The sequence below is a fragment of the Zonotrichia leucophrys genome, chromosome 23 (assembly GCF_028769735.1).
Source record: "Zonotrichia leucophrys gambelii isolate GWCS_2022_RI chromosome 23, RI_Zleu_2.0, whole genome shotgun sequence".
Taxonomy (NCBI): domain Eukaryota; kingdom Metazoa; phylum Chordata; class Aves; order Passeriformes; family Passerellidae; genus Zonotrichia; species Zonotrichia leucophrys.
In genome coordinates this window covers 7,195,981-7,210,217 of record NC_088192.1, presented here as the reverse complement: position 1 = coordinate 7,210,217, position 14,237 = coordinate 7,195,981, and the positions used below count along the sequence as shown (strand labels likewise).

The 14,237-nt window shown below is 51.9% G+C and overlaps 1 protein-coding gene across 2 annotated transcripts; it reads right to left on the bottom strand.

The window, feature by feature from the left end:
* Positions 1–1,814: 1,814 nt before the first annotated feature.
* On the bottom strand, positions 1,815–9,361 carry MECR (mitochondrial trans-2-enoyl-CoA reductase). Of its 2 annotated transcripts, none has more exons than XM_064731727.1 (10): positions 9,055–9,361; positions 7,742–7,839; positions 7,436–7,567; positions 5,845–5,988; positions 5,660–5,762; positions 5,348–5,450; positions 4,472–4,545; positions 4,020–4,080; positions 3,485–3,557; positions 1,815–2,642 (listed from the first exon to the last, which is right to left on the bottom strand). In XM_064731727.1, exons 1-10 carry the CDS (start codon positions 9,273–9,275, stop codon positions 2,479–2,481), a joined length of 1,173 nt encoding a protein of 390 aa, XP_064587797.1. In that variant the 5' UTR covers positions 9,276–9,361; the 3' UTR covers positions 1,815–2,478. The 2 variants fall into 2 exon arrangements, with proteins under 2 accessions (XP_064587797.1, XP_064587798.1); XM_064731728.1 differs by having other exon boundaries at positions 9,138–9,327.
* Positions 9,362–14,237: the final 4,876 nt, after the last annotated feature.

The following is a 14,237-nucleotide window of genomic DNA, read 5'->3' as shown; positions in this document are numbered from 1 at the left end:
AAAAAATTTTAAATGGAGTATCTTCAAGGAGACATCCTGGTTTTTTTCCCGGGGGGCCCAAACTTTGGGGGGTGGCTTCAGCTTTCCCGGGGCCATCCCCGAGATGATTTGGGACCCTTTTTGGGGGGGGTTTCTTTGGGAAACCCCCCCCCCGGGGAAAAAAAAAACCCCTTTAAAAAGGTTTTGGGCCCGATGAATCCGGGACCCCAACAAAAAAAATTTTTTTTTAGAGATCTTCTGCACCCAAAAAACCTTTTTTTGACTTTTCCTCAAAAAAACTTGGGGGGGGTCCTGAGCAGCCAGAGTTTTGAGTTGATCTGGTGGAGAAAAGTGGGAACTGCTAGTGATTGGGGGGGAAAAAATTTTTTAGGAAGGGGTGCGGGGGAGGAGGGGGCCCCCCGAAAATTTTTAAAAATGAGGCCCCTGAGAAGCTTCCTTCTCCAGTTTTTTTTTCCCCGGCTTCCGCAGGGAAGGGAAAAGGGGTTTTTTCCCCGGGTGACCTCCATGGAGGAACTAGGCAGTAGAGCAGCTGGGTCTGCACTGGGAAAGGATCAGAGTTTCCCTTTTTGGAAAAATCAAAGGGGGTTAAAATTTTAGCAAAAATGAGCCTTGACAAGGCTGGAAAAAGGATGGGAGCAAAAGTTTTTTTTTGTTTTGGGGTCAGTTACTTTTACAGGGGGGGGGGCCCCGAAAAAAGCGGGCTTTGGGTTTCTTCAGCAATTTTTTTGGGTTTTTTAAAAAACCCCACAAATTTGGGGGGCCCCAAAGGGTCAAAAAATGAGGGTGGATGTGGGCTTAAAAAAGGGGTCTGGGCCTAACATTTTAAAAAACCCCAAAACCGAGCCCCTTTTTTTAAAACCCCTTTTTAAAAACCCCCATTTTTCCCTTTTTCCCCCCCAACCCCGGGGTCTCTCAGTTTTTTTTCCCCCCCTTTTTCAGCAAACAACCCCTTTTCCCCTTTCCCTTTTTTCAGCTGCTTTTTTTACCCCAAAAAACCCTTTTTTACGGGGGATGAGGGGCCCCCGTGGGGCCCGGGGGGGGTGCCCGGGGGGCGGGGGGGAAAGCGCAAACCCCCGGGGTGAAGTGTATGAATATGCAACAGGCTATTGTTTTTAAGGGTTAATCCTTTGTTAACGGGTGTCCTTTTTCGGGCTCATGATGCCCAGAAAAAGGTACCCGGACGTCCATAACTCTTTGTTTTTATTGTCTCCTATTGTCCTAATTCAATTTGTCCAAATTGTTATTACTCTAATTGTGTTACTATTCTTTTTAACCATTTTATTACTATTAAACTTTTAAAAATGTTAAAAACAAGTGATTGGCGTTTTTCACAGGTGGGATGCTCAGCCGGCGGCAGGAGCGGAGGAGGATGAGGACACCCAGCCATGCCCGAGCAGCGGCTGCACGGTGCCCGAGGCACGGCCCGGCACAGCCCCCCGGGCCGGCACGGCCGGGCCCTCCCCTCACAAGCGGCCCTGCAGGCACGGCCCCGCCGGCGCCCCGCAGGCCGCTCCCGCTCGGCCCCACGCCGCCCCTGCAGCCCCACACGGGCCCCGCACGCTCGCACTGCCCACACTCCGCTCTGGGCAGCCAAACCCCGGGGCTTCGCAGGGGCCCGCGGCTGAGCCGCCGCCGCCCTCCCGTCCGTGGTTTGGGATGGCCACGCTGCGGCCCGCGGCCGGCCGCACTCCGGCCCGCGGCCACTGCCCCACCTGCACCTGCACGGCCGGCGCTGCCGGGCCTCGGCACGCCTGGGCTGGGGACAGCAGGGGCCACAGGGCGCTTGTGGGGTCATAGAGTAGAAGAGCAGCACAGGAGGAAGCAAGAACACGTTGTTGGTTGTTCTCAATAATAAATCTTTTCACATTGCTCTGCAGTGTGACAGTCACTGTCCCACACCCGGACTGGAGGGCCTTCAGGAACACTGAGGGCCTGGCTCCAGCCCTTGATGGCCAAAGGCTCTGGTCCTTGCAGTGCTTTTGGCCAAACCCAGCCAGGGGTGACCCAGGGCTCCTCCAGGAGCTGCAGCAGCACCCAGGGCCACTCCAAGCACAACACCCCTTGTCATCTGGGGCAGTCCATGCCCCTTCCTCCTACTCGGAGCTGGCCTGGAGGCAGCAGGGCTGCAGGGAGATAACATGGGCTTCCCTGCCCTTCCCACATTCCAGCTGGGATAAATACAGCCCTGCCAGCCCCAAAAGCACATCTGAGGGGGAACTGCTGCTCTTTTCACATCCTGAGCTGAGCGAGCCATCATTTGGGATCCCAAACTGCCCCCAGCCACAGTGAGATGCAGCCTCCCTCCTGCAGCACTTCCACACAAAGCTGCAGAGGCGCAGAGGCTTTTGAAGCTTTCAGTAGGCATCCAAAATGTGAAAAACAAAGGAAAAAAAGAAATTCAATGGATCTGGAGGGTCTTTTCCCCCCTCAAGTCTGTGGACAAGCATTTGAACAGGACAGGGCTCCAGGAGCTGCAGGTCAGAGGAGGAGGATCTGTTTGGAGGACACGAAAGGCTTCATGGAGGCCTCCAGCGCTGCCCTGTAGTCCTGAAGCGGGACCTCGGTGCAGGCGGGCGCTGTCAGCTGGCCCCTGCGGATGAGCTGGCACAGGGCGTCCATCATCGCAGCCACGCTCTCCTGGTCTGCACGGGAAGGAGGGAGCTCTCACTGCGCCATGCAGGGCCACCCACCCACCCCTGGAACACCCGCCCCAGGCTATATGGGGTCCCTGGGTGTGATATGCCCCAGCTCAGGCATGTGGGATGAGGGAAGAGCCCCTGGCATGGTCCCTGCCTGAGGCCAGCACCAGTGTCTCAGCACCCTCGTGATGCCTTAAGTTTGAGCTTTCTTATTTTCCAGATTCTGTCCTGCATTAGTGTGTAACTCTGAACTTCATATAAAGTGTCAGCAAGTTCTCCTCACAGTTCAGTCAGAACAATCCTTTTCCAGCTCCAGAACCAAGGACACCACTGCAGCTTCAGGCCCAGAAAGTGCAAACAACAGCAAACTGAGGAGAGCAAGCTGGGAGGGTGGGACTGAAATTGGACAATTAACCCCAATATGGAAACGGACCAAAACTTATAGAAGTGTGAAAACTTGGGACCCATGGTCCATCTTGGGTGTACCCTCAGCCAGGCTCTTGTACTGCCCAAGGTGTGTCCTTTGAAGGAAGCCTTTTAATAAATCCCTGCTTTATTCCTTTAACACTGTCCAGCCTCTGTTCTACACAGCCTCTAAAGGCATCACTGGGACAAGAGAGAGGCTCTGTGAGTGGGAGTGAGGATGGTGCTGGGTGGGGTTGTTCCCACTCCCATGCCTGGCAGGGGACCTCAGCCCCCCTGGCTCAGGTCCCTCAGCCCCCTGGCTCAGGTCCCTCAGCCCCCCCGGCTCAGGTCCCTCAGACCCCCCAGTTCAGGTCCCTCAGACCCCCCAGTTCAGGTCCCTCAGGCCCCCCCAGCTCAGATTCCTCAGGCCCCCAGCTCACCCTGTGCGTGGTTCTTCCGCCACTGCGTCATCCAGAACCCGCGGAGCCGCATGTCCCGGAAGATGAAGGCACTCTGTGGAATGTGTGACACCTGTGTGTCCTCCTGGTACCCAGTGACACTTCTATGTCCCCTTGTGCATCCAGTGACTCCATGTCCCCTCACACAGGCAGTGACACGTGTGTGTCCCCTCCCAGCGTGACGGTGGTGGAAAGCGGCAGTAAGGCCCCTTGTTAGAGCTGCCATTTGTGAGCCAGGGATGTGGAGAGGTGACTCTAAGGTGTGGAGTCAGAGCAGGTTTGATGCTCAGCACCTGCAGGATCATTTCCCCCCTGGAATTTTTTGGCAGCCCAAACCCTCCATATAAAAAGCCAAGAGCCCAGCAGTGGGACACAGCTTGTCCTGTGATGGACCCCATCAGGCAAATTAAAAAGGCTGGAGGGTCTCAGTCTGCACCTGGGGAGAGCCAGGTGCCCACAGTACTGAGGGGATGGGGACATGCAATGGAGAACAGGTGACTAAAGAGGGAGTACTCACCACAGGCACCATCACAGGCTGCTTTGCCATCCCCCCATAGGTGACCATGGTCCCCTTGGGCCTGGAGTAGAAAAAGGGGTATTGGGTTAGGTGGCCCCAAAAGTGCAGCTCTGAGTTGCCACCTCCTCCTCTGTCATCCCCAACCCCCCTGGGGCTGTCCTTGCACCCAGGGCTCCCCAGTTACCCCTCAGATCCCACTTTCCAAGCTCTCCTCTTGCTTCTGTGCACTATTAGCTGAATTTGCAGCTCAGCACACCAGTTACACCTGGCCAGGAGCTGGGGAACCTTCACAACTGGACCCCAACAGCAGCGTGAGACTTCAAATCGCTGTTGTTACCCAAAACCACTTTTCCATTCATCTTTCCTCTCCAAAAGTTCAACAGACTCCAGAGCAGGACCCTCCATTGCCAGTCCCCAGGTTTGTGCACAAGCCACCATCCAGCCAAACTTACTGCAGATGCCGCAGCATCTCTGTGGTGCTTTTGCCTCCAACGCAGTTCAGGGCGAGCCGGGGCATCGGGATGCTCTGCAAGGGTTTATGACAAAGGTTCCCAAATTTTATGGCTTCTTTAGGGGATGGGACCATGGTTTTTGATAAAGCATCTGCATTAAACTCAACATTTACCTGAGGGCTGCTGAGAGTAGTAGAGCAAAAATCCATCAGAATCATGGAACAGCTGGGGATGGAAGGGACTCATTCCATTCCCCTGCCATGTGCTGGAGACACCTTCAGCTACACCAGGCTGCTTCAAGCCCAGTCTGATTGGAACCAAAATCTGTGATCTTTCCCTTGTGGCAGCAGCAAAATCCCTCCACTACCAGGGCTAAATGTTGCAGACATCTTTTCATTAAAATCCTTTCTTATGACTTTCTCCTGCTGAAGCTGAGAAGTTTCAGCAACAAATGTAAACAATGGTTATCTGCTGCTGTGGAATGCAACAGGTGGATCCGTGATTGGTCTCCTGTGGATGTTTGGATTTACTGACCACTCATGGCAGAGCTGCTCTCGCTTTCTGCCAGGACACAGATCTTTGTTATTAATTCTTTTCTATTCTTAGCTTAGCTAGTCTTCTGAGAACTTTTCTTTCTATTTCTTTTTAGTACAGTTATAATGTAGTATATATATCATAAAATAATAAATCAAGCCTTCTGAACATGGAATCAACATTCCCACCTCTCTCTTCACCTGAAAACCCTTGTGACCACATCACAGCTAAATCCTTTTCTAGAGAGAAATTTGTTCTTCCCATCATCCTTGCATTTCCCCGCAGTGCTGAACAGCAGCAACAGCCCTGGACCATCTCTTAGTGGGATCAGCATTGAGGTACCTTAAATATATCTTTCATCTCTGGCTTTCTCAGCATCTCCTCTGTGATGACATGGTCAGCACCCAGGGCCATCAGCCTCTCCACCAGTTTTGCAAGATCAGGTCTGGGGAGGGAAAAGGAGATAAAAATGAGGACTAGATGAGCCAGGAAGCAGAGTTCCCCCTTCTCCTTCATTCTGCTCCGGCGTTGCATGGGGACAACAGGGAAGAGGCTGGAGAACAACTTGGAGGAGGAAATGGGAGAAAATCCTGGGTTGGATGGGCAGGATGATCAGATCCAGCTCCCAGACTTGCTCCTCCCCAGAGGACCCACCTGTCCCTCACCACATTGATGGTCTTGATGCCAGAGGCCCTGGCGATCTGGATGACGGCCTGGCCCACCCCGCTGTTGGCGGCGTTCTGGATGACGGAGTCACCTGGATGGGAATAAACCCAGATTCCACTGCAGAGGCAGCCGGGAAATCTGTGTGGAACTGCTCCCTCATGGCAGGGCCATACCGGGCGCCAGGCTCTCGAAGTCAGCCAGCAGCCGGAACGCCGTGCAGGGGTTGACGCTCAGAGTGGCAGCGCAGAGCACCGGGATGTCACTGGGCACCTTCAGCAGCATCTCCTCAGGGAACACTCCCCGTGTCCGCCACGTCCCTGGGAACAGCAGCACCATGGGCACAGCCACAGCAGGGGGGAAAGCAAAGGAAAACCATCAGCTCACACTGTAGGTTTGGCAGCACAGCATCAGGTGCTGGGAACCAGCTAGACCCTGGAGAGAGAATTATGGAATGGGTTCCCATATGGGTGGAGTCAAAATGCTCCAAGAGGCAAGGAATGGATTCCTCGCTGCCTGCCAAGATTTATCACCCAACAAAGCCTAATCATTTCGCAGAGGGATAATGGGACTGGGGCTCCCTGGGTATGTGAGCAGAGATAATGGAAATACTCTCCATCCTATGGATGAGCCCATATATTCCAAGCCAATTTAGTCAGCTTTACTCCCTCTATGCTTATATCTAATTTAACCCTCTATGATCTATTTACAGTGGTTTTATGCTTAAAAATACCCCATCAGGCTCTTAACTCTATTGTTTTCCTTCTCTCATTTAGCAGAAAGTCTTTTAAGAGGAAATAGGCAAAGAACAAGCTGTGACACTAAACCACAACCAGCAAATATCAGGCCATTGGCATTTTGGAGGAGCATGGGAGACATTTGTTGGGAAATAAATTCCCACACTTTCCCAGCAGAGCATTATTAAGGAGAAAACTACAGTGAGAGGCCACCGTGACCTTGCTTGTGTGAAATATTTTATCCCAGGTCTTTAGGGAAGTTCTAAGCTGATGGGGCAACACGTGGTCGTTTCCGGAGAAATACAGATTGCTGCAATGCTTTATAATAGCACAGACATCCCATAAAGGGTCTATGCTACAGAAGATTATTTTAAAATTTAAGTTTGGCATAAGGAATGGCATTGCCACTGCTCCTCTTCCAGGTGTTCTAAGGTGCATGCTAAGTCCTGTGCACAGAAGCCCCTTCCCTGGGGACCCCCATCCTTCTTGAGAATGTTCCTGTGTCTGTGGAGGATGAGCAGCATCACTTGCTAGGGCTGGGCAGCAGAAACTGAGCTTGCTTTTAAAAAATACATTAAAAATAAAATAAAACCAAATTAATTAATTTAAAAGAAAAACATGTGGTGAAAATAAACCAAGACATAAATAGGTAAGAAATAACCCCATCAATCATCCCAACTGTCTCGTTATGATTGGTCTCACATTGGTTCCAACTCCTGCTTCCTTCACCCATCATTCCCTAATGGACTTTTGTTCCCAATTTTGAGTCCCATCCCATCAGGTGTAATTGCTGTAAGTGCAGAGGTTCATGGCTCTACCCACACCCTGCAAAGATGGTGCTTTGGAGAGCTGTGCTTTTGCTCTGGAACCCCCAAAATCCCCACAGCAGCTCACACAGGAGCTGACCATGGGTTTGCTCTCTGGGCAACCCTGGGCACCTCCCATGGGCTCCAGCACCTCAAAAATCTCCTGGCAAGATGCTTTGCAGGGGAGGGGGAGCAAGGACTCAGCAGTGCCGAGGTGAACTTACCGAGTCCGGCGTCTGCGGGGATGACCCAGTCCCCTGGTTTCAGAGCCTTCACGTGGCGCCCGACCTCCAGCACCTCCCCGACACCTTCGTTCCCCCCCACGGCTGGCAGCGGCGACAGGAGTGGGTAGGTTCCTGTAGGGAAGCTGGAGGTGAGCTGGAGACCCCCTCACACCCCAAAATCCCCGTGCCAGGAGCCATCTCTGAACCCTCCAAGACAGGAGCTGGGTTTGAAGATCCTCATGGGTCCCTTCCAACTCGGAGCATCCTGCAAGTGCCAACGTGCAAAGTATGAATCCAGCACACTACCTTGGATCATGTTGATGTCAGCGGGGTTGATGGGTGCTGCCAACATCTTGACGTGGACATCGCAGTCCCCCAGCTTGGGCACTTCCAGGTCCTTCAGTCTGAACAGGGAGACACAAAGGAAAAGGGCATCAATACCAGTTTGCTGATGCCTTCTGTGCTGTGGCTGAAGCTGGAGGGTGCCTGTATCACCTACACCTCCACCTAAATTAACAGCACTGCATGCCTCATCCTATCAAAACAATCAGATTTCTGTTAGACAGAAGGACAGATTTTTGAAAAGGCTGCTAAAAGCCAACCGCCCAAAACAATCCGGTGTCACCAAGCCCAGAGATGCTCACTAAACTTAACAAACTCAGCAGGTTGTGTAAAAAAGCTGCGGTTTTGGCTGGGGATTTTACAGCTCATCCTGCCCCGCTCGAGCGTTATGGGGAACTGGGGTATTTCTGGAAATCTGTGAAAATGGAGAAGTCACAAAGCACAAAGCAAGACCAGTCTTGCACAAGCAATGGGGTGGTAACAGCAAATCTCAGGAAGTAGCAGTGTTGACAAGCACCATTGCACAAATAAATGATCATTTGGAAGAGCAAAAGTCCTCCAAAAAAACCAGGGGGTTGGTGTCTGGATGCATCTGGATAATGTATCAGCGTGAACTGAGCTGGTCAAGAGGGGCAGCAGCAGCTCAAAGTCTCCTCCATTGAAAAAAATGGTCTAAACTCCACTAAACAACAATTTCTCCTTTCCAGGATTTCTGATGCTGAGCATCAGCAGTTGCCCAAAAAAATGCTTGTGATCCTGCTTTGGTCCCTAAATTGAGATCTCAAAGGGAAGACCCATCAGTGGGATGCAACTCAGGGCCAAGTTGGGGCACAGCGATGCTGAGGCTTGGACTTCCTGTCGTATCCCAAATTAAGCAAGAATGGGCTTTTTGAGAAAATCATGAGGTTTAAGACCAATTGACAGAGCAGCAGCAGGAGGGTGGGGGATATGGAGGCATCACCCCCAGCATCCACCTGTGAGACCAACGCACCACAAAAACATTGGGGCATCCTAGGCTCCTCCAGTCCCCCTGCATGTCCAGGGGTCCCACAGGGAGCTGCAACACATCCCCATCCTCTACAACTGTGGGCAATCCTGACCCCCCTGCACTGCACCCCCACTCCTCTCGGCACCCCTGCAGCTCCAGATCTCCGCCCAGCTGTGCCCCCCCAGCCTTGGCCCCACGCCTGCACCCCCTCCCTGCAATGCCTCCCATATTCACACCCATCCCATTCCTGCACCCCCTGCAATGCACCCCCTGCGTGTCCCCCCCTTACTGCACGACGGCTGTGGCTTCCCCGTGCCGCTCATAGAGCAGCCCGAGCGGAGGGGTCCCCGCCGAGGCCGACCGTGCCCGCACCGGGGGGGTCCGGACCAGGGAGGTCAGCACTTGTGGGGCCCGAACCAGAGAGGTCAGCACTCGGAGGGTCCGTGCCGGCGGGGTCAGCACGCGGAGGCTCCGCGCCCCGCGCAGCACCCGCGCTGCCGCTCGCTGCATTCGGCTGAACTCGGCTCCGCTCGGCTGAACTCGGCAATTCTCGGCGCTCTCCGGCTGAGCCCGGCGCTGCTGCCGGTGACGCTCGGGTTGGCCCCGCCCCCGGCCGGCCCCGCCCCCGCGGCTTAAGGCGGCCCGGCCGCCCGTGCGCGGAGGGGGCGGGGGTTTGGCGGGGCCTCCCCGCGGCCGCTTCCCGCCCGTTTGTCCCCAAAACGCCCCAAAGTTATTGACTGTGCCCGGTCTGCGCAGGCAGGCATCGCTGATGGACGTAGGAGCATCTCGGTCCGAGTGGTCACTGGATCATGGAATCATTTGGATCGGAAAATACCTGCAGGATCAGCCCTGGAGCCCTGGTAGTGCCCGAGGCCCGGCTGGACACGGGCTGGCAGCACCTGGGACTGTGGGAGGTGTCCCTGCCATGGCAGGCGTGGAATGGGATGAGCTTCAAGGTCTCTTCCCACCCAAACCATTCCATGGTTCTGTGATTCTGGGGAGAAAAGTCCATTTTCTCTGCTTTATTGCCCGGTCCTGTCTGGGATAGACACACTCCCGGCAGGGAGAGCTGCAGGGACGTGTTCGTCAGATGATTACTTAAAACAACAGATGCCTGACACAAGTGGTGAGGAAAAAAATTGCCGACAGTAATTCAATTCAATGTTTTGTATAATTATCTTGAAGGAAAGGTCTCATTTAGTCTTCCAATTATAACTGACTCGATCAGAGGGGGAAAAGAGAAGCAGAGCCTCCTGCTTTCCCGATAGAGCTGTCACAGAGGATTGCTTTGCAAAGGATTGATATCCAGGGGAGGATTTGCTTGGTTCAGCCCCACAGATCCCTCCTGGATCCTCACAGATCGTCCCAAGCCTGGCCCCATTGTGGGGATCCAGCACAGACAGATACTGGTGGGTACTAAAACAAGGCCAGGTGCTCAGGGCAGGATCTTTTCTGTCTCAGGTGACCCAGCCCTAAGACTGTCGTGATCCTAAGCAGAAGATTTAGTCAAGCTGCTTGATATGTTCACATAATTTTTTAACAAAAAAAGGAAACCAACATAGTTTTTGGGGTGTGAATTCAGATTCAAGGTGAAGGGAAAGTTCAGGTTTGGAAAAAACTCTTCCAAAGTGCTGGTGACAGGTTTTCTGCCTTTTCTAGGTTATGATTTGCTTTTGGGGGTGCCTTGGAGGGCTCAGGGGTGTTCCCACCAGAGCCTCTGTGACAGCACGGAGAAGAGAGACTAATAAAGAACTTTTCTCACTGACTTCTTCAGTTTATAAGGAGCCTTAAGGTCACTTGTAGGTGGATGTAAAAGTCTCCCATGTGAGGGCACTGCAAGGACAGCAGAGTCACAGGACAAAACAGCCTTTTCCCACCTGGTTGGTTTGGGATCCTGGGCACATCCAGGTCCTTCCAGGCAGGAAGGGGCCTCCCCTGCTGCCTCCAGCATGGCTGGACATTTCAATCATTTAATCATTTTAATCTAACCACAGCAAGAAAATAATGGGATTTTAATAACCTCAAAACCTACAGCTTTCCAAGGATGCCAGGAGTGCCTCAGATATTTTGTGTTGGGGGGATGCACGAGCAATCCATGGTGTAGAATGCTGGCTGTGTCCGTGCTCTGCCCCGCATGGCAAAGGGTTAATCACTAATTACAGAAGCCAAATGAGAGGCCTCTCCATCCCCTTGCAAACGTGTGCTCCCGCAAATCAGAGCTGGCAGACGATTTATGATTATTTTGTTAATGTTTCTCCTGTAACAAGCACAATTTCCGGGTGATTAATGACTACTTCACATCCTGGAATTGCACTTTTTTATAGGAGCGTTGCATGAAAATCCACTTTGCACTTGAGGGTTTAGGAGTGGGTGGGCAGAGGAGGAAGAGGAGATGACTCCCCAGCACCTGGCAGGGGGAAGGAAGGAGTGCTGTCCTCTGCTCCCCTCTGCTTTAACCCCTGTTATTGTTAACGAGCTCTGATTTATCACAATATCACGATTTACAGCCATCAATTAATTGCAATTGTTCACACTTGGGCATGGCTGGAAAGCAAGAGTGCTGATGGTAAGGTGGATTTGTTCCTGCAGGCGTGAGGGGATGCAGGGTGGGAACAAGCACCTTTGTGACACCAGGGTGGCATTTTCTGGGATTTCATCCCTAAATCCTGTTGAGGACAGAGATTTTATCTCCTGGTTTAGGAGGAGTTGAGCCCAGCAGGTTCAGCCTGACCCCGGGAGCCTCGTGTGGACTGTGCTGCCTCGAGCTCTCCCAGTGCTTAATTAAGTTAATGTGGAATTATTAATTAACTGCTTATAAGACCGACACCCCTTTTAATTAAGGGGAATAATAATTTATTGCCTTTTCCCTTTTTGGTGGAGAAATGGAAGGTGTGTCTGCTTTGTTTAGGAAAAAATAAGAAAGCCGGGGCTGGAGAGATTTCTGGGAAGGGTTTCTGAGGGGGGATTTTGATGTTGCATCTCCGTGCCTGTTCCAGGGCAGCTAGATGTGGTCCAAGCCCTGTTGGATCCCCTGGACATCAGGTCAGGAGGCTGGGATGGGATTTTAGGGCTGGGATGCACCAAAAGGACAAGGCTTGCAACCAAGCTGCAAAACATCTTCCTTGTGCAGGCAGAGAAGGGGATGCTCAGAATCCCCCGTGGGGGAAGGTGGCAGAGGGGCTGCCCCGGCCCTCAGCACTGAGCTCCGGTGTGCCCAGACCCTTCTGCCTCTTCCACCATCCTGCTCCTGTGTCCATTGCAGGCTCCTGGGGCCAGCCCCTCCCCACCCCCTGCATTTTGTAATGCTTAAGAACAGCTCAGCTGGTTATTTTCCCATTTTGAGCCTCATTCCCCCCAAACCCAGTGCTGCTGGTAGAGGCCCATTGCTCTGACATCAATCGCTTTTTATTAGACGTGCCTGAATCTTTGAATGGAAAACACATTGTCCTTAAAGATCTGCTTTACATAATCCTTGGTTTATCCCTGAATCCCTCATTTAACATCTCTGATGGAGCTGGCCAATCCCATAAACTATTGAATTCTTCACCTCAAAACGTGTGCCTGATGCTCCCAATTCCACATGGGGATGAGGGCAGTGAGATGGGATGCCCACAGAGGTTTATTTTTTTAAGCACACTGATGGCTGTTTTTTGCCTCTCTGATTTTTTATTAATCCCCCTTTAAGTTGTTTTATTGTCAGATAATTAAGAAAAAATGTCTGGGAAGAAACATGACGCTCGGTGGCGAATGGAGAATTGATGAGTTCTGATCCTCTGCCAAGGAGATGAACAAGGAGGATTCAGCTCCAGCCATAAATAAGGAAGGAGGGAGAGATGCTGAGAGGATCCAGCTGTGCTGGGACATCGTCCTTGCTTGCTCCTTGCTTTTCCCATCACGGCTTTTTCCTGTGCTGCCAGTATTCAGGTTGTGCAGTGGAGCTCTTCCATCCCTGGACTTTCAGGGTGATTGATGCAAAAATCATCCTGTTCAGGCATTTTTCCAGCTTGGGACAGTGCAGGAACTGGTCTTGGAGGTTGGTGTTTGGGAGGTGACTCAGAAGTGAGGTGTGATGTCCACAGGGATGAGGAAGAGCACGGCCGGGGTGGGGAGGGGAGACGCTGCTTTTGGGGAGATGCTTCTTTTGGGCCCCATGCTGCCACAATGGCACCCAGAGGCATCATCCCAAGTGACTTGGCAGGGAAGATCTCTTGGAACAGCTTGAAAAGTTGCCCAGGTGAAGAAAGGCACCAAATTGGTGTCTCTTATCCTTTTAAAACTGCATTTTAAATTCTCATTTTCCTTCTGTTGTCTGTAGACCTGAAATTTCCCCGTCATTGCAGGAAATTGTTAGTGTGAACAATTATTTGGGAAAAGAACTGATGGATGTCTGGGTTCTGTCCATGCCTGAGCCAGTTGGTTTTGTTTGTTCCCATGAAATGCCCGATAAACTCTTTTTGTCACAAACTGCCGAGCGCAGCTTTTCCCCAACGGGATTTGGAAAGGCACCAAAGCTGAGCTGCCGATGCTCAGAGGAGGGCAAACGAGACAGGAGAGCTGACACTTCTCCTGTACAGAAAACTGAACAAAATAAACCCAAACAAGATGTAAAACCAAATTTAAAATGATAATAAATGAACGTTGGATGTGATACTGTTCCTTCCTTTCCTTGCTGTTGGATTTTAAAAGGAGCTGGTTGCACAGCCAGCTCTGTGCTCAGGCTCCAGCCTGTCAGCACTGAGACATGATTATGAGAAATTTGAGCAATAGCCAAACCTCAGGTCTGAAAATAAATGACATTTGTGATTTTGGATGTGATCAGAGACACAAAATGCCTCAGCTGATTTACATCCCCCCAAAGAAAACCTCCATCCTGAGGCAATACCGAAGGAGCAGCACAAAGAGCTTTGGTGTAGAACTGGCTGGGTTCAATGCCTTGGTTCTGGTTGGTTTTTAATCAAGGTCATTTTCTTGCGAGGTTTAGGGATGGGCAAATCCAAGCAGCTGGAATGGCAGCTGGGCTGCGTGAATTGCTGAGCAGGTGGACAGACGGATGGTGCATGGTGCTGGGGTGTGTTTTGGGGTTAAAAGCAGTCTGCTAAAATTCCAGGAGCATTTATGACGCTCCCAGACAGTTCCAAAAGCAGGGAAGGGACTGGAATGAACACCTGTGTCCCCAGTAATGTAAATTTTAACTGTTTATGTGACAATTCCAGGGTGGGGACTACAAGGTAATGCAGAGCTATTCCTGCAATTCTACCCCACACTCACAGAAGTCTTTCCAGGAATAAAAAAAAAGAGATAAAAATGACTTGAAGGAAGATAAATAAGCCCACAACGAGGTGACATGGAGAAATCATTTGGGCTTTTCTTGCACGGCTGGCCAGGAAGCAGCTGTGGCTCCAGGTGCTGTGGGTGCAGCCCCAGGAGCATCACGGTGTGCCCAGAGGTGACACTGGTGGTGCCACTGTCCTC